Source organism: Callionymus lyra, chromosome 2, assembly GCF_982586985.1.
Source record: "Callionymus lyra chromosome 2, fCalLyr1.hap1.1, whole genome shotgun sequence".
Taxonomy (NCBI): domain Eukaryota; kingdom Metazoa; phylum Chordata; class Actinopteri; order Syngnathiformes; family Callionymidae; genus Callionymus; species Callionymus lyra.
In genome coordinates this window covers 20422318-20440244 of record NC_141819.1, presented here as the reverse complement: position 1 = coordinate 20440244, position 17927 = coordinate 20422318, and the positions used below count along the sequence as shown (strand labels likewise).

Sequence of the window (17927 nt, the reverse complement as noted above, 5' to 3'; positions counted from 1 at the left end):
CACTTTAAAAAGCGGGTAAAGAAAATGTAGATGTTCTCTTTAATGCAATTACAAAATACATTCTTCAAACCCCGAAATACTGTATATATTCACCTGTTAACATGTTTGGTCTCATTAGACTAACTTAACAGTTTAGTAATGGACTTAAATAATAAATAAACGTATAAAAATGAGTTCACACAAGAGGAATATCTACATATCACATACAAACTTTGAAAGAAAACAGAAAGGATTTTCTGTGTTTGTTTTCTTCCTAAATATACAATGCTGTAAGGTATATGTAACTTAATTATTTAAAATCATTTAAAAATATAATCTAGTTTAGAAAATAGTAATCATTGGAAAATATAATCTTGATAAGAAAAAAGAAAACTTTCATAAATTGTAAAAATAGAGAATAGCAGAACAAACAATACAACAAATACTAATTTGCACCTTTTCCCGTTTTCCAAAATATATATATAGCATTATATAAAATTATAATGCAACATATACAGTATATATATATATATATATATATATATACTGCATTATAATTTTGACCTGTCTTTACATTCGGCCATTGTTCTCTCCAGTAACAATCCTGGTCCTTGTGTCTTTTTAGGATCTCCAAGCTCCATACTTTGAACGTCATTTTGGTTGTAGCAGCACTTTGCTGTAAAGAAAGGAGAGTCATTGTTGAAAGAAGGACTGGGGTCACCATGGCGACGCCCCCATAGTGCTAAATCATGGGTAAATCCTCCGGCTGGTAGTGGGCAGAGATAACTCCCATTTCTGTCTTGAGCTCGGAGGGACCAAAGTTCTGGGTCCGTTCTCCTCTGGACAGAACCACCAGTGTGTCCCCTGACATGTCGCGGAACTCGAAGGCGAAGGTTCCATAGAAGAACATGATGAGGGAGCAGTAGACCCACTCCAGGATGGCAGAGGAGTGTTGTAGCACAAAGCTCTCCTGGCAGAAGAAAACGCCACCTGGTGGTCAATGGTGAAGGAAAGTGACAGACATATTTAATCCTAAAGTCCTAACACAAGCATTTACGGAGTTATGATTTATCTTCATTGGTTTTAGAGTCTCTGAATTGTTACTCTTAAGTGTATTTTTATGACATAATCGTCACTCCATCCTCAGAGTACTGGTAGTTACCTCAATAATTTAATTTCCTTAAATGTGACTATATCGTCTTCTCAATGGGTTATTTATTAATAAATGATAGTCTTCCAATATGAATCGAGATTAAAATGCTTTTTATGTATTGGAAAACTTTTATTTCAGCTGGTGGAAGGATACTGAGCACCAGGGTGACCAGGGCCAGCAGTGCTATCCCAACTCGGATGTGACCCATCCTGTACTCTTCCTGCGTCTTGGCAAGTCTGTAGGTCAGCGCCACCTGCAGGCACAAGAAGAGCATGCTGGAGGGAAACGCCACTCCTGCTCCCACGTAGTGAAGAACTTTGGCGAAATCCACCTAAAGAAGAAAAACACTTTCAGAACACTGACTTTGTCAAATTTCTATGCAAGACTCTTAACGAGCTACAGACTGGCGTTCTGTCCAGGGTGTCCCCTGCCTCTTGCCCTATGACCCTGGGATAGGCTCCAGTCTCCCCGCGACCCCAAGACCGGGATAATGCGGTTGTCAATGAATGAATGAATGAATGACTCTTAACGGTTGTTTTTTGTGTGAATGGATTTGTGTCTGTAATTGAGATATGATGATACAAAGACCTGTTTATGATCACATCCTCAGTCTTTCGCCCAATTTCTAAATTCAGAATATTTCCAAAAAACAAAAGAAATGATTATTTGGTGTAAAGAACTCTCCTGACTCACTCACATCTTTTAAATGTGGAATTCTTCCTCTCCAAGATACAGTGAGTCCCTCATCATGACTATGTTTTGAAGTTATTACTTTATAAAGTTCTACCCCGTCAGAAATCTTGGCAAACAAGAGGTTACAAGAGCTGTATATTATGACGTAATACTGGTCTTCACTCCTCCAGCCAGCTGTGATCATGCCCCGCTTTGTTAAGACAACGAGGTTCGGGATTGGCGACAAACAGCAATGCTTAACCGATCACATTGTTGAAGTCAACAAGATTTAATCTCCAGAAAAACAGTGTTTTAAGTGGACGGGGCTTAAGCACATTTTCTAATGTAAATATTTCAATGAAAAGAGAGTTTTGTACAAAAGGACACATACTGATGATACAATAGAGTCCAACATCTATTTAAGACTCACTAAAATCAACACTAGTTGACCTCTAAACTATTACATTCATGCACAAGTTTTCTTCATAGGGTGACGCAACTTTAGAGATTAGAGGACGGCAAGTTTTCATGTTTTATGTTTTCATTACCATCCATTATTACCTTGGTGGTTAAGACCTTATATGAGCCAAACTTTGCCAAACATTAACTACATAATGAGACTTGTAAGTGTCCTGGAAAATCTTAACGTGCCACGTTACTGCAGACACTCTGAATCTGTAGTGTTTTGTCGCCCCATTCTGGAGCTCACGTGCGACCTGCAGGTTTCTACTGTGGCAGACTCCCACAGAGTTTCCTCTGAGTGGTCGTAATGTCAGAGCGAACGCAGCTGGAGAGTGTGCAGTCGGCCAATCGTGAGGGAGAGGAGGTCTAGTGTGGTGGGAGTCCCTCCGGAAGGGCCCCCTCAACGTGGGGCTGGAGGGGCCCAGATGTGACTCGACACCAGCAGGAAGAGAGTCAGCAGTGAGACACAGGGACCAGAGGCTGGTCACGAGGCTACAACACATGTGGATGAAACCACGGGAACACTGGAGGTGTCAGGAGTCAAATTCTGTGGCAGAAGTCATTAAAATGAAGGAGATGCATGTCAGCACATGAGTCTGCATTTTTATCTCAAAGTGAAACCGATGCACCCGGAGGAAACCTTTGCAGGAGAAAGAAAAAATGTACCCTTTAAAGGGCGTCCACAATTTCTGACCCGAGACTCATACACAAGATGATACGACTGGATTCTAAGCTTCAGCCACAAAGTTCCTGGTCAAGTGGATAACTGTGGACTTTGGATGGTGAAAATAAGTTGATAGCATCATGCTACAGATAGCAACATCTGATTTAAACTTCTTGGATAATTTGTACATTGTGATAATTTTGACATTTTTCAGACAAGTACAAAATAACATAATAACAGCTTTGGCTTGCAAATACTATTGTCGTTTAACTGACAATAATTCACCTATAATTAGTTTATAATAAGGTGATTAAAAACCCTTTTCCAGCCTAAAAATAAATACATTTATTTATTCATCCACAGCCATTTTTCAGTCTTCTTAATCATTTTAAGTTTATAATTTTCTGTGACTTTTCATTTTCCTATTTATGTAATGCATTACTTGTTGGAATGATGACTGCTTAAGTATCAGATTAAATAACGTGATGCTAAACCTCACCCACTTTTTCTCTTCCTCTATTTTTATGCTTTCTTTATTGATGCTCTTAAAAGAACTTTAAAAAACAAAACAAAAAAACGTCATATATTTGTAGTGGACATTCAAAACAAGACTTCAGACCTCATCAAGTATAACCAGATCTGAATAATCATCCAATACGTTTGGTAATCGTTCAGATTTAACATCAGTAAATAAATAGTTTTAACACCCCAGGTTAAGAAGAGATAGCTCGGTCCTGTCGGGACACGTGCAGCCGGGTCACAGCCGCACACCTGCCTTCATTCACGGCACAAAAGACGTCCAACTTAACAACCTCTGTCCCGTAATTGAACGTGAGGTGCAGGAGCTCCGAGCAGCAGGACGACTTCAGACAGAGCCATGTGCTCGGAGCCTCAACAAAGAGAAGCTGCAGGGGAGCAGAGGAAGAGCACGGCCCAATCTTGCTCACACAGCAGCGAGAGTGTCACGTAAGGGTCTGGACAGAGTCCAGCTCACTTAAAGTGGATCAACAATGCACTTAATTCAGATGCAAAACCAAGTCCTATCTATGTTGCTCCATGTGTCTCGAACACCACAGAGCTTTAGATCGATGATTTAAAGATGTCATCGTCAGACTAACGACTGATACTTATGGTCTTGCTCACGTGTTAAATAATAACTTGAAATTAGTAATAAATAAAACGTTAAATATCTCCTAACATAATACATGTTCGTGACTTCAGCTTCAAAGCTGTTAAAGCACTTGTTAACATTTTGACCTTTTCTGTCTTTGCATGACTAACAACTGTGCAAATATTTTGGTTGCGCTACATAAAAGTACAGTGACACAAGTTCAAGTCAACATCGGTGTTACAGAAATGATTCACAATTGAATATTTCCTCTGAACGTGATGGATATCAGATCCTGGCGCTCAGGCAACAATAACCTGTTGACTACCTGTGGTCTTCAAAGATCCACCTTCACGCTCGTAAAACAACAGACGCAGAGATGGAATCTGTCGCTGCGGTTATGTAAGACGTTACGTAAATGATCGCGGCTCTTTGTTTCACCTCTTTGTTTCGCCTGAATGGGGGGGAAGAAGTTGGAGGTTTGTTTTGGACTCTGACCTGGAAGTTTCCCACCATGATGAGTCCTGCAGCACACATCCAGCCGATGGAGAGTCCCGCCGTGTTCAGCAGACAGTTCTGCTTCTTCTGGATCACCAGAGCGTATCGCAGGAGTCCGATCAGCATCACTGACAAGACAGAGAGGAAGAGACATTTTTAAACCCCTTGTGTTATCTCAAGGTCAAGGTGACCTGAAGGCCCGAAAACAAATGAGTTTGGTGTATCCCTTGTGTTGAATCTGGGTCAAGGTGAATGACCTCACTGGCTTCCATAAATACATATGCAGTGGTGGAGGTCGTTGACCTTGACCCAGTGTCAAAACAAGGGATACAACGAACACATTTGTTTTTGGGGCGATAACACCAGGGTTAAGAACTATTATCAGTGTTGATTGAAAACTGAAGTACTGAAACAATATTGTGTCTATAAACAGGAGTTTTGAAGTATTTTAATATAAATATAAATAACAAGAAGGACAGTTTTTCAACTAAGTAATTCTGAATAAACAGAGACAAAAATGAACCAACAAAACTGAACTCGTCAAATGTTCATAACCTGGCTGACACATCTTTTTATTTACTGTAGATCCTATCTATCATGAGGGCATTACTGTTCATACTACGCTTGAATAAAAACAAACTTCGTCTGCACGTCACAGTATCTCAGTTTGAAGTTCCTCCAGTCGAGACTCACCCATGAAGGAGCCCGTGCTGCAGATCAAACTGAAGAAGCAACTTTCCGGTGGCAAAGCTCCACATTTGCTGCACAGAAGGAGAGATAGCATAAGAATGCCAGGTAAGAATCAGTCCACCGAGGCCTTCTCTTCCTCAGGCGTGAGAATCAGCTTCAGTTTATGACGTTCGAAAAGAGGATCTGAGAATCTACAGCTCAGTTCAAATGATCTTCTTCCTGTGATGGTGAAGACTTAAGAGCCTCATCAGAACCATTAACAACACGACACGGAGCTGCTAAACTACAAAAGAACTTCTTCCCCACCAGCTAGTTTTTATTCCGGTGGGGGGTGTGATGGTTCCACCACCTCCGTCTTACTCATCTCGGCTTTAATTCTGGGTGTTGGTGGATCAACAGCTGATGACACTTAGTTCTGACCCGAGCGAACCCGTAAAAATACATATAAGTGGCAATATAAGGTAAATATAACGATGTGTCATTAATTCACTCTTTAACCCCAAACTTTTCTTTTGAACGAATGGAGACGTTTGGTGAGACGCTGACCTGATGAGCGGAACATTGTCGAGTGTGCAGCACAGAACCGGACCGCTCTGGAAGGGAAGCTGCTGTTCACATGACTCGTTATAAAGCCTGGTGTTAAAGACACAAACAAACACAACATTACAATTCACTGTAACACACAGTTTTAGACACGTGTGGTCTGACTTGCTTCCTCTTTACTTTGGATCAAATGGAACTACTTTAACAAAAATGTTCAGATAAGACTGTCACAGTACAAACCTTGTCCTTGAACACTGACCACTGCAGACCCCCCTCTGTCCATTATGCCACATTTGCAAGTCATTTAACTCATTTAAAGGGTCCACAATGGGTCTGGACACAGCTCGAGTTTAACAAACAGGATACATTTTAGTCATTAAACCCAAATAGTTGAACGTTATTTATCCACGGTTCAAGGTTTTCTTCTCTGTCAGTTTGTTTAATTGATCATTCATTTGTCGAATAAATCAAATATCAACAGATGGATTTAATTTAGGTCCATTTGGATCAAGGATGGTTTTGGAGGTTTTCTCATTCACTTTTTTTTACTCAGTTTTTCTGTATTAGTTTTATGTGTTTTTCTAAAGTTATGTGTAATTAGCTCCTTGGCAGAGTTATACACGGCCACAGTGCATCTCGAATTATTATTGCAGTGCTGAATTTATAGAAGCCACTTGTGTTTGTTATTACGGTAAATCTGTGTGTGATCCTGATGTACTAACCTTTGTGTTGGTTCCATTTGTTTGTCACATGCTATCTGAACAAATGTCACTGATCGTTTGTGTATCGGCAGAACATGTTTGAGTATTATATATATATATTAATGTCATGTGTGTTTTTCTTCTTTCTTTGTTAACATCCGTGTGTGTGTGTGTGTGTGTGTGTGTGTGTGTGTTTACCAGTTATGAACTGGGCAGACGTGCTGGTTATACAGGGCCATTGCATATCTGTGGAACAAATAACAATAAACAATTGTCACAAAACAATGCAACAAAATACAGTATTTTACAATGATGATTAAAACGTACACGACCCAGATCCCGGTCAGGATGAAGACGGGCAGACTGAGCGGGAGAAGGATCCACAGCGACATGACAACCTGCAGACACACAACAACAACAACAAAAATGTGGGTAATATTGGGACCCGAGCCAATTTAGTTAGTGCAATGATTCTAAAATATATATATATTAAAGAGATACATGCCCAGACCTGAGCCTTAAAAAGGTTTTTGTAATATAGAAAGAAAATTTAAAAAAAAGTTTTAAATATCTTAAAGGTACATACAATAAAAAAAGACAATACATACAAGAAACTTTTACTTATAAAAGAATATTTAGAATATAATATTAGTCAAATAAGAAGCTGTCAAATCTATTTTATTTCAAGCTATTATTTTCATAACTATGGTTATAAATAATGTAATTACAAACGAACGCTGGAAAACTATTGGTCTGAACTTACCTTTCAAATTCTTCGCAAACTAAAGTTCTTCCGGCAAAAAAAATACAGGGTTCAGTTTAGATCTCCTCAAGTCATTTCAGAAAAAATCCAGACTTTAAGATGTCGTGGTTCACGTGTGTTGAGTCCGTGTCCTCTTCCATCGGGGTCTCCCCGAGTCTGATCGTTGTTGTGATGCTGAACTTTAAGCTCCGCCCACCACTCTTTCCAGTAAAATTCTATTATTTTATTTGTATTCTGGTAGATACTTTAAAACAAGTACACATGTGTACTCTTGTGTGTATATATATTTTTTCACTTTTATTTTTGAACATTCCATTAAAAATGTTATTAGAACATATTTAATTTGTGTCTTCTTAGAATTAGATTTCACAATCATGGATGACATCAATGTTCCACCAGAGTCCTGCTCATCCAAGAACTCCTCTTATATTCCAGGAATATGTTTCCTCCACGCACAAGGCATTTGAGGAGAGGTTTTTCTTGAAGAGGCAAAACAAGCAAAGGAAGTACAAACATGTTTTTTTTTATTGAAAGAAAATCAATGTTTTCTTGCCTATCTAGAGAATTTTACTTCAGGATTATTCATGGACAAATAATATCACATTTATTATATATATATTATAGAGTGGAATAGTTTTAAGGTCAGTTACTCTCTATTTAAACAGTATTAGTTAACAAGAACATGACCAATATGCCAAAGTGATTTTAATAAAAATCATACTGTTTTTTTTACATCCTAAAATGTCAATAGCTTAATTCATTTTGATTGATTATTTTAAAGTTTTATTAATTTTTTTTATTAATTTTGATTTGTTTACCATATGTATGCACATAATCGCTTGATGGTTTAAAAACTGTATTTAGTTAATCATTATTGGTTGTTATTAATAATTATATTATTATTATCATTATAAAAGTTATATCAATAATGTCAATACCAATAATGATTCAAAAACAAAAATAATAAAATGATCTTATTGCCATTTTTATTGGTGTGTAGCTAAAGAGAAACAACAGTTATTGGTTTAACACTAAACAAGCTAAGGTCTAAATCAATTTACTACAACATGAGTCTGTAAACGTGTCGTCAGAAACAGCAGTGGTGACATCAAACGTCGAGGTTTGGGAATTCCGAGGGGGCATGAAGGCCCCCCACACGTGCAGTCATGTGTGCTGGGCTGAGGTTCGAGCAGATGTTGTAACCCAAGTATGTATGTGTGGAACTACTCTTCACTGTTATCAACTTTTACAGCAGAATTAGCTTCATAACGTGCTACTGTTCGTCCCTAATAAACAAATTAAAGTTGATCACTATCAGTGGATTCGTCTGAAGAAACCCTGAAGCTCACGTTTAGGTTCCGACAAAGGTGCAGCTTTGTAACTTGTTTCTTCCTGCGGGTTCAAAAGGACAAATTCATTAAAGCTACGTCCATTCCTTTTTTAACCCTTTAGTGACGACATTTTACACGCATTCCTCTGTGTTTTGCATCGAAACTGTGTGATTACAAACGAGTAGTTTGCTTTTTGAATCACGTTTATTCTTGTACACAGTGCAACCCAAACACGCATGTCCCAAGATTTAATACCAAGTTACTGCACAAACTAATAAAATTGTCCAAATGTTGGACACAGACAAACGTCAATAAAGCTAGAATTACAGTAAGAAAATAATGGTGAGAAATCACAGGTGAGTCTGGGAGGTTATTTTCAATTTGACAATTACATTGACAAGTTATATTTAACAGTAGACAAGAGGTGAGACAAAAGAACAGAATCCAATTAAAAAAAATAAAGGGTTAATGGAGCCAAGGTGGAAATGTTTAAATGTGAGAATGTTCTACTTTTAGAAGTTGAAGTGGAGCTTCTGATATCGTCTAAATGTCATCAGCACAGTCTGAATCTCATCTACTCTCACTACTGCTCGTTGTCCTCCATTTAAATGTTTCTTTGTCAAAGTTTCACATGTTTAGTCAAGCCTTTTCAACCTTCATGTCAACAAATGAAAACTTTAAACTGACGTCGTTCTCGGGAGGAAATCTAGAAATGGAGGCAGAATCTTCGATAAAACCGAGACGACGCTTTTCTACAAACCAATTAAGATCCTTTAAAATAAATGTTCATGAAACATTTTAATAAAGTTCCCTTTGAATTCCTTATTATTTGGATCAACACTGTCTTTCAGTGAAAAACCCAAGACTTAATATGGCCGACACAAGATTGACATTTTAAAATGGTGATTTTTTAGCCCTGATCAATGATAAACACACTGAAGAGGATGGAAGACGTCAAGGCAGGAACTGAGGCCATTAAAAGATTCAGGCACTTATTTAAGATGTAATTTAAAAGCAAGACGGCCAGAGATAATTTCATCTTAGTTAGTTAAACTAAACAGGGACACATAAAGTGCTGCAAACGTATCAACTTTAGGGGGATCTGTTGGCCTGAATCCACAAAGACATGATGCTTGTTAAACATAATTTGATCACGTCTTAAGTGATCGATGCATCAGGACAAAAGTGTATCTTTTTTAAGTTGACAGTTTCTGTCAAGAGGGTCAAGTGCTGATTTTACTTTGAACTAGTTTTTCATGATCAGACTGCTGGGGCGCAGCAACTTTAAGTTGCTTATTTCACATTCTTTCCTGGGCTTCTCTGATAAAACACATGGATTCTTTGGACAATTATTTTACATCATGACTAGAACAGGAGCGTCGCCTTTTTTCCTTCTTAAAGATGAACTCAGAAATAAAAGGTTTTGTTTTTAAGAGCTAATTTAGACACAAAAAGAGTGCCATGATTGAGGAACAAGACAAGATGTGTCATGGGTTATTGCAAGGGTCGAGCAGATGCTCCCGACAACAGGAACCAGCCGTGGACGGACAAACGAAGGAGGGACGGGGAGATGGATGAGAGAACGATGGCTTGTTACTGGCTCTTCTTGACTTCTGAGGGGGTTCCCCTGAGATAGCTGTTGTAGAAGAACATGGCAAACAGGATCAAGTAGCTAAGGTACATCAGGGACCCCCACATGACGTTGTCCATGTAAGATGGACAGCGGACCTCGTGCATCCAGACGTACACCAGGCCTAGGACCGTCAGGCCCATCACCATCTGCAGGATCTGGGTGGTGGTGATGATCATGGCGCAGGGGCGCGGCAACTGGATGCCGGCCGCCCGGAAAGCGTAGTAGGTGTACATGAGCGAGTGCACGGCGTAGTTCATGGTCATGAACCAGCCTCCGCCCGCCACCTGGTCTTTGTAGGTGTACCAGGAGTAGACCAGCACGGTGATGTGGTGGTACCAGTGCAGGAAGATGAGGCGCTGCTTCCGCAGGACTATGAACATGGTGTCGCCTGAGAAAGAAAAAAAATCTCTTGTGAGGAATCATCTCAATGTTGCATCTAGACGAGCTAATACGAGATTCTTGCGTCTTACCGAGCTCGGGAGCTTTGCTGACAGCGAAGGCGTAGGCCCAGAACTTGGTGACAGGCGCGCTGTAGAAGCCGTTGTCACACACCGACTGTTTGAAGCCGCTGGTCGTGAGCACGTGCAGCATGTAGGTTCCGGTCCGCAGCGCTCCGATGATGCTGTGGTGGAGAAGAAAGAAAATCACGACCAGCTTAAGTCAACTGTGAAAACGAACATTTAGACAAGAGGTTTGACAAGACCGGAATGTTTCATCTTCATCTTTTTAAATAACAGCATTGAACATTTAAGCCTTGTGTCATCTCAGGGTCAAGGTGACCCGAACTCCTTGGCTTCCAGAAATACATATGCAGTGGTGGAGGTCATTCACCTTGAGCCAGAGACAATACAAGGGTTAAGGGTTACTTTAGTAAAGCACTAAAACGTAATGCTTGTGCTGAAGACTAACAAATAAATGTATACATTACAAACATACAACTTGGGATCATGGAATACAAATAATACCATTACATTGATTGTTATACTATAATTATCATTCATTTTATTGCATTGTTTATTTAAAAAAAAGGATTTTCATTTTACTTTCATGTAGAAAAGTTGTACATACAAAATCATAATATTCCACTTTAATCAGGATATTAAATATGATATTTCCTTGCCACTGTGAGTTATCATGAGCTCTTGGCAGGGAACCAGACTGGTTTTATTGGTTCCAACATTTATCCAACAACTAAGTTGTTTATGAAAAGCTGTTGATGGAAAATGGATGCCCCACCACAGAATGGACAATACAATTGTATTCTGTGACTGTTACAGTTTACATGTACTGCATTGTAACTGGTGAAGGTATGTAAATAAAATTTAAAAAAAATTTTTTTATTAGTTCTTTACCTTAAGAATTTTCTTTTATGAAAATCAAAAAATTGCTTCAAAATGAATTGACGTCTCTGTCTTAGTTGATGTTGATGATGTTTTGGTTATTAACACAAAACTGATGCAGAGTTCAACACTGTCAGGATCTGATTGATTCTGATTGATCCCTGCACTTAAAATATATCAGATGTTTCAGCAGTTATGACTTGTGTCCTAAATTCAGTTTTATAAAGTTGTGTGTTTTGGCAGGACACTGAGCTCATTATGTCGCAAACCATGTTACACACAATTCTAGTTCAAATAACTGTTCAACACGTGCCTCACCTGAAGATGGCGAGGCTGAGTGACCAGAGGACGAGCGGTGCCCGCAGGTTCAGCTTCGGTCTTTCCCTCATGAAATGCTGCCCTGCGAAGACGAGTGCGGCGTACAGGCCGCCGAACATGAACGACTTGCTCCTGTGAAGAATAAAAAAATATCATAATTTTTACATCAATAATCCGTCTGTCCTGAGCGACCAGACAAGTCTCTTGTATCACATGATCCTGAAAACGTGAGTCAAAAGCAAACGATTTCATGCAGATTGTGGGACAGATGCTTCAGGTCAGCTTCAAGCTGTTGAATTGATGGAACTTGTGCAGGGTCTGATTGAAGACTCTGTGATCCTGTTGTGGGCCAGTTAATGTGACTAAGTGTGGGGTCAAGACCTCAATTCATATCAGTCGGGAACAGGTTCAACTAGAAGAGTTCTAGAAATGTAATGTCTGTCAGATTAAGATCTGAACATTGTTCTTACAAATGGTTTGACTCTTTTGACATTCCTCAGTGGACAGAGTTGATCTCTCTTGTGACGGTTGTTTTGTCTTTCTTTAGGACATGCTACCTCAAATTACATTTTAAAAACAATTTGATGAGTCAATGTTATTGATTTCACAAAAAAGAGGACAAATACAAAGTTTTTTTGGTTTGTTTTATCAAAAAGAAAAAACCTCAGTGATAAAATATTATAATTCTTAAGTTTCTTCATTATTCATTACGCGTTGATGATTTTAAGTTGCATTTTCACATAACGTTACAAGCAAAACTGTAATAACATTTGTATTACTCTGTGAGGTTTGGATTTCCCATCCAATTCCACAATTAAATAAATAAAAATATTAAAAGGGTAACCTTCGGCAATTGACACCTTCCTATCAGGAAAAATGCCATCTTCTTTTTAACCTAACAAGCTCATGTGTCAAGGCTGTCACTCCAAGAGATTTAAAAGATCACACGTGAGATATGACTGATCATTTGCCAACAGGGGTTACACCATAAAGTGTAGTAACCTTAGTTGACGTAATAATTTGAAGCAGCTTCGAAACATTTCCTGTCAATTATAAGATCCATCACAGACAAAGGTGAAAAACATATTGTATTTGTATTCCAACAGTTAGAGCTACTGGTGATTCCAAACTTCCTCATAGGTTTAGGAGCCGTTACCATAGGAGCAAAGGTCAAAAGATGTGAATGTAACAAAGTTTTTTGAGTATTCTTTACTCACACCTGCATTGTGAGGTTGACTTACAAAAGAGTTTTATGGTTCATGTTTTGATGCCAATATGTTGTGTAGGTTCTTATTTGTTGGCAGTACAGCGTCCAGTCTGCTGCAGTCAGAACATATAGAACTTGAACTGATAAGTAAACCTTGTTATCAGTGCCCAGATTGTGTGTGGCCATGAACATGAGTGAATATTTTCAACAATTTAACATGACCAAAAATCAATATATTTTTGCTGTGATTAGCTGCGTTGCAAGAGTCTATAAAGTAAAAATAATATGGCGAGTCATTTCATCACAGATTCCTTGAACATAACGATTGATTAAATACTTGAATTGAAGCCTTCTTGAAGGATTCTATGGATTATTCCATTGATCATTTTTACAGGTGATATTCTGTGTTGATAATTTCTCTGTGTAACATGACAAGTGTAACATGATTTCACAAGAGCCCTTTATTTACCAGAGAGAAGTTTGATTTGATGATACCATTTTTCTTTCAACCTCTGTTGACAGCCAAAAGTGTATAAATGATGAATAAAACCGAACACATTTTGAGTCGACACAATATAAACATATGGACACAGATAGAACTGTGGAGATGAAAGTGATGACGCATTTGTCTGCAGTATTTTTTTTATTTTTTCATTTTTCAGAAACCTAAGCTAAATTTGAATGTTGGTTATTAAAATATCGACTATCTTTTAAATAATCTTTTCTTTAATTTAAAAACTGATCATCTTTCTGCTTGCTAAATTTTAATTAAATGTACTAAAAGCAACAGTGTCCGTAGCAACAGTGGACTCTGCAGTATCCTGCGCTTTGATTGGCTGCCAGGAGTACAAAAAAATTGCCTTTTTATTCACGCTATTTAGATGCATTAAAGGTGGGATTCCTAAGAAAATGGCGTGTGTTTACATTACAGTCCAGCATGTCTGGATGCAAACTTGAATGACAGGTATAAAAACTAAAAAAAAAAAACAGGGTTATTCTGCGTGTATTGTTGACAGTTCCAACAATGACTGGCTAAAGACACCGGCTCCTCGTGCTGCTCCGCGGCTAAGAAGCTGCGCAGTGCGGCGGGAAGGATCCGCCGAACCTCGCGGGGGAACGAACCGGTTTCCTCGCCTTTTATCGAACTCACCAGTTCTCCTGCATCCATTCTATCGCTCGTCGTTCGTCGAAACGCCGCTCAAAGTCGAACTCCGCCAGCACCGTCCCCAGCCCGCTCGCGTTCATCTTTCCACGGCGGTGTTAAGACTCAAGAAACACCGCAGGGTTCCACAAGAAGTCGTGTTCCTGGAAACGAGCCGCGTGCAGACGGTCGCCACCGCTGGGGGGTCACGGATATGGTCCCCGGGAGATGAGGCGGAAGGACGGGAGGATGCTGCTCACTTGACGCTGTCAGGACACTCGGCAATTGGGGACCAAGCTAGCTGTACTTAAGTAGGTGCTTCCGGTTTGAGCCACCTTCAGAATAAAATCAACGAGGTAGGAAACAGGAAATCCGTTTTTTTGCTCAAATAAAATGCATTTGTTTGAAAGTTACGGTTTAAAGCAGCCCTGGGTAGTTTGGGTACTATAATATTTTTGTATAAAATATTTCATAAAAGTAGTGATGACACATCAACTCAAAACTAGTTGAATGACTCAAATACTGTGACTTGAGGTGTTTGTGTGATTCTTATTTTTACTGTTAAATTCTTGGGGATGGTGTGAACATGCTACATATCACGCTGGTTGAGGTGGGGGGGATTACGGCACTAAAACAAAGTTAATCTTATGTTATTTACAAAGAATATCATATTTCGTTATCCACAATCTGATTCATACCTCATCAGTATCATCCTTCATTCATCAATGGAAGTCTGGAAACAGAAAATTCGTCCAACTGCTGCAAACCGGGACAAGGCAACTTTTGCGACGTTTAGCGAGTGCTCATGGGAAATGTAGTCTCCCGTGTGGCGCTAAACACTACCACTTTAGTCCACTGGCGTCGCTCAAATCGCATAGAATCGCTTTAATGCGATTAAAAAAAAATACATCAAGAAAAACTGTAAAAATAAATAAAAAATATTAAAAACGTAATACGAACTATGTAGGTATGATAGGGTTTACTAACAATCATTATAATGAATTTCTTGAACATATACATTTTTGATAATTTATTAAAACGTATTTTTTTAAAGTCGTTTTATTTTCAAACCTAACACTGAAATATGCAAGTTGAATATTGTTTATTAACATACATTATACTGAATTACGTCTACATATAATTGTTTGATTCCTAATTATTATTGCCAGCTCCAATCACCTAAATATCATGTATACGATGACTAAAATACACACGCATAAAAAGTAGTATGGCAGATGATATTTAAAATTAAATTGTGAGGGGTACATGCTATAAAATGGTGGTGTTTTGCAGCATTATTATTTTATTTGACTCCATTAAACAATGTTTTCTTAGACATTCCCTGAAGTCAAATTACATGTATTGTTATTCAAGTGTTTTTTTAATATATATATATTAAAAATAATGTTGTTTTTTTTTCATGTAAAAAAACAAGTTTATGTAATAAAGTTAACTGTCAAGAGAAGTGTTAGATGGTTCTTATCTTTATATCTATAACCTATACCCCTCGTAGTGAGCAGGAGGCCTCCTGTCTTATCTCACATCTGTGATTTACTGTCTGATGTTCACTTGGTATCTGTGACAAAGGTTACATTTTCACTCAAATATGTTGAAACAGACTAGTTATGTAACACGTGGCCAGACATATTGAGGCGAGTTTAAAGTTCACAGTGTCGCAAATATTTAAAGATTTTTTTTATTTGTTTTTTTTAGTAAAAAATGGTAACGTGGAGTATTTCTTCTGTTTCTATCTCTTTGCTCAATGATTGGTGTAAACCTTGAATCTGCATTTCACCTAACAGAAGCTTTGAGGAAGCATGGCAGAGGATGAGGTGAATGTTTTATCTTCATGGACATGCTACAAATAAATCAACTCTGTATGAGTGGGTGGAGTGAGTCTGTGCAGGGAACCTTCCGAGAGGCGGATGCATGAGGAGATAGGGAGGAGCAACCAAGGAAATAAGGGCATTATGCATATGAGGACATGAGCAGCAAAACAATGGTGGGAGCTGTTGGAGATGTGTGAACCAATGCACAAGAGGAAGTAAGTAAGTAAGTAATTTGTATTTATATAGCGCTTTTCCAGACCAGGGCCACAAAGCGCTTAAACAATCAAAACAATACTCACCAAAATATATACTTTAAAGGTCAAGATGAAACTGATAACAACACAGGAGTTCCAGAAAATAAAGGAAAAGCATGCACGAATAAAAATGTCTTAATATGTTTCTTGAAGGAGTCAGTATATCCATCAAGTGCAAAGAGAGGAAGAAATGAAATGAAAGTAAGGCAGCTGGAGTTACAAGTATGTCAGCAAATTAATAAAGGAAAGGGAGATGCTGTAAATGTATTAAAATAGTAGAAATAAAAATGTTCCCATCTAGTATAGGAATGTACCCAGTACCTACAGTCTGGAATATGTGAATAGTGCTGAGGTCTGTCGCCATCTAGTGGATAGAAAAGAAAACGCCGTTGAACAAATACAGATATTTTGACTTCATTGTCTTTGAACAAATAAGAAAAATAATCAGAATGACAAACTTTTATTGCCCGTGTTGTAAACACAACACAGGATTGTTTTTTTTGAGTGTGGTGGTATTACAGAATAAAATAATAAATGAATATAAGTTATAAGAAATATATATATATATATATATAAACAAATAATTAATAACATCATATATTTAACTGACATATACATTAAAGCTTCCAATGAGAGTAGAAATACGCATCTTTTGTAGTTTTTGGGGGAAATATTCAACCAAATTTAAAGATAACACTAGAGTTATTAATTCAGGTGTAATGCTTCTTCGCTCGATATAAAACATTTAATTAGAATATGAATAACGTTTTTATCTTTTACACTCTAAAGAAAAAAAAACCCTAAAACAGCCATCTTAAAGTTTAGGAAATCCAAGATTTAACCTGAAATGCATCTTTTTTAGTTATCTACACATTACATGTTGTTTAAAAAAAAACTTGTCCTGTTAAAGCGGCTAAATTAAAATGACCAGTTTAATATTGAATACAACTATTTCATAATCTTGTGTTTTTATTGCCGCTGGTGAGCTGGTAGTTTCTGAGCATGCCCGGTCCAATCCGGCGGGCGGGGAGGGAGAGTTCTGAGAGAGGGACTGCGAGCTGGATCGGTGTGTGTGTGTGTGTGTGTGTGTGTGAGCATCAGTCCTCAGCATCACGTCTGCAGCCACCTGACGTGCAGCGTCACCACAGCCAGAGATGGATGTGGACTGCAGATGCAGCGAGGAATCCTCTGCACCAGGCTCGGTTCGTATCGCGTCTCCGGATCTGCGGCTGTGGAGACTCGCATCTGATACGCTGCTGGGTCTCCACGTCCTCCTCTGATTCTTCCAGACATCCTGCTCGAACAGGTGACGAGTTTTTCCATCTTCTGTTGTTGTTGTCGCTGAGGGTCCAAGTTGGAGCTTTTTTTTCTTGCGACTCAGCAGAACCTGCAGATCCGCATCAGAAAAGGTCACCGCAGAAGGTATTTACGTCATCAGGCGTGTAAGGGTTAAACTTCTGCCTCTGCTGCTAAAAGTTCCCCGTGTCTTTGGGTTTGACTTTGCGGTTCCGATTCATGCGATCGATCCTGGGATTGGCGGGTTTGAGGCGTTTGGAGATTCAATCGGTTGTTCGATTGGTTTGCTCAAGGACACTTGATCGCGCCTGTTGGAGTTCTGTCCCGTGTTGCATTCATGGACTT

General features: G+C 38.7%; 3 protein-coding genes across 5 annotated transcripts in view; 1 reads left to right on the top strand and 2 right to left on the bottom strand.

The window, feature by feature from the left end:
* Window positions 1-612: 612 nt before the first annotated feature.
* Window positions 613-7373, bottom strand: LOC148085899 (transmembrane protein 150A-like). The gene is made up of 8 exons (XM_087784040.1): window positions 7234-7373; window positions 6798-6868; window positions 6669-6716; window positions 5773-5859; window positions 5230-5297; window positions 4537-4664; window positions 1286-1463; window positions 613-969 (listed from the first exon to the last, which is right to left on the bottom strand). The coding sequence occupies exons 2-8, from the start codon at window positions 6860-6862 to the stop codon at window positions 722-724; spliced, it is 822 nt and encodes a 273-aa protein (XP_087640166.1). The 5' UTR covers window positions 6863-6868; window positions 7234-7373; the 3' UTR covers window positions 613-721.
* A 916-nt stretch (window positions 7374-8289) lies between these two features.
* Window positions 8290-14537, bottom strand: LOC148085898 (very long chain fatty acid elongase 6-like). Its single transcript, XM_087784041.1, has 4 exons — window positions 14213-14537; window positions 11856-11987; window positions 10668-10819; window positions 8290-10585 (listed from the first exon to the last, which is right to left on the bottom strand). The coding sequence occupies exons 1-4, from the start codon at window positions 14305-14307 to the stop codon at window positions 10158-10160; spliced, it is 807 nt and encodes a 268-aa protein (XP_087640167.1). The 5' UTR covers window positions 14308-14537; the 3' UTR covers window positions 8290-10157.
* Window positions 14538-17398: 2861 nt separating this feature from the next.
* The window catches only part of LOC148085897 (uncharacterized), a 50429-nt gene continuing 49900 nt past the window's right edge, over window positions 17399-17927 (top strand). For 2 of the 3 annotated variants that reach the window (XM_087784030.1, XM_087784031.1), the window contains exon 1: window positions 17399-17592. The gene's annotated coding sequence lies outside the window, so the exon portion shown is untranslated. Of the gene's footprint in view, window positions 17593-17689; window positions 17709-17927 lie in introns of those variants that run through there. The other variant, XM_087784032.1, reaches the window with a different exon arrangement.

What these genes read in the sequence shown, in the direction of transcription:
- LOC148085899 (XM_087784040.1), bottom strand. Translation starts at nt 6,862, where the DNA reads ATGTCGCTGTGGATCCTTCTCCCGCTCAGTCTGCCCGTCTTCATCCTG. An exon ending in GACAATGTTCCGCTCATCAG is followed by an intron (nt 5,298 to 5,772) that starts GTCAGCGTCTCA and finishes CCTTCTGTGCAG; the next exon opens with CAAATGTGGAGCTTTGCCAC. An exon ending in CCTGGTCACCCTGGTGCTCA is followed by an intron (nt 970 to 1,285) that starts GTATCCTTCCAC and finishes ATTGACCACCAG; the next exon opens with GTGGCGTTTTCTTCTGCCAG.
- LOC148085898 (XM_087784041.1), bottom strand. Translation starts at nt 14,307, where the DNA reads ATGAACGCGAGCGGGCTGGGGACGGTGCTGGCGGAGTTCGACTTTGAG. An exon ending in GAATGGATGCAGGAGAACTG is followed by an intron (nt 11,988 to 14,212) that starts GTGAGTTCGATA and finishes TATTCTTCACAG; the next exon opens with GAGCAAGTCGTTCATGTTCG. An exon ending in CTCAGCCTCGCCATCTTCAG is followed by an intron (nt 10,820 to 11,855) that starts GTGAGGCACGTG and finishes TCTCCACCACAG; the next exon opens with CATCATCGGAGCGCTGCGGA.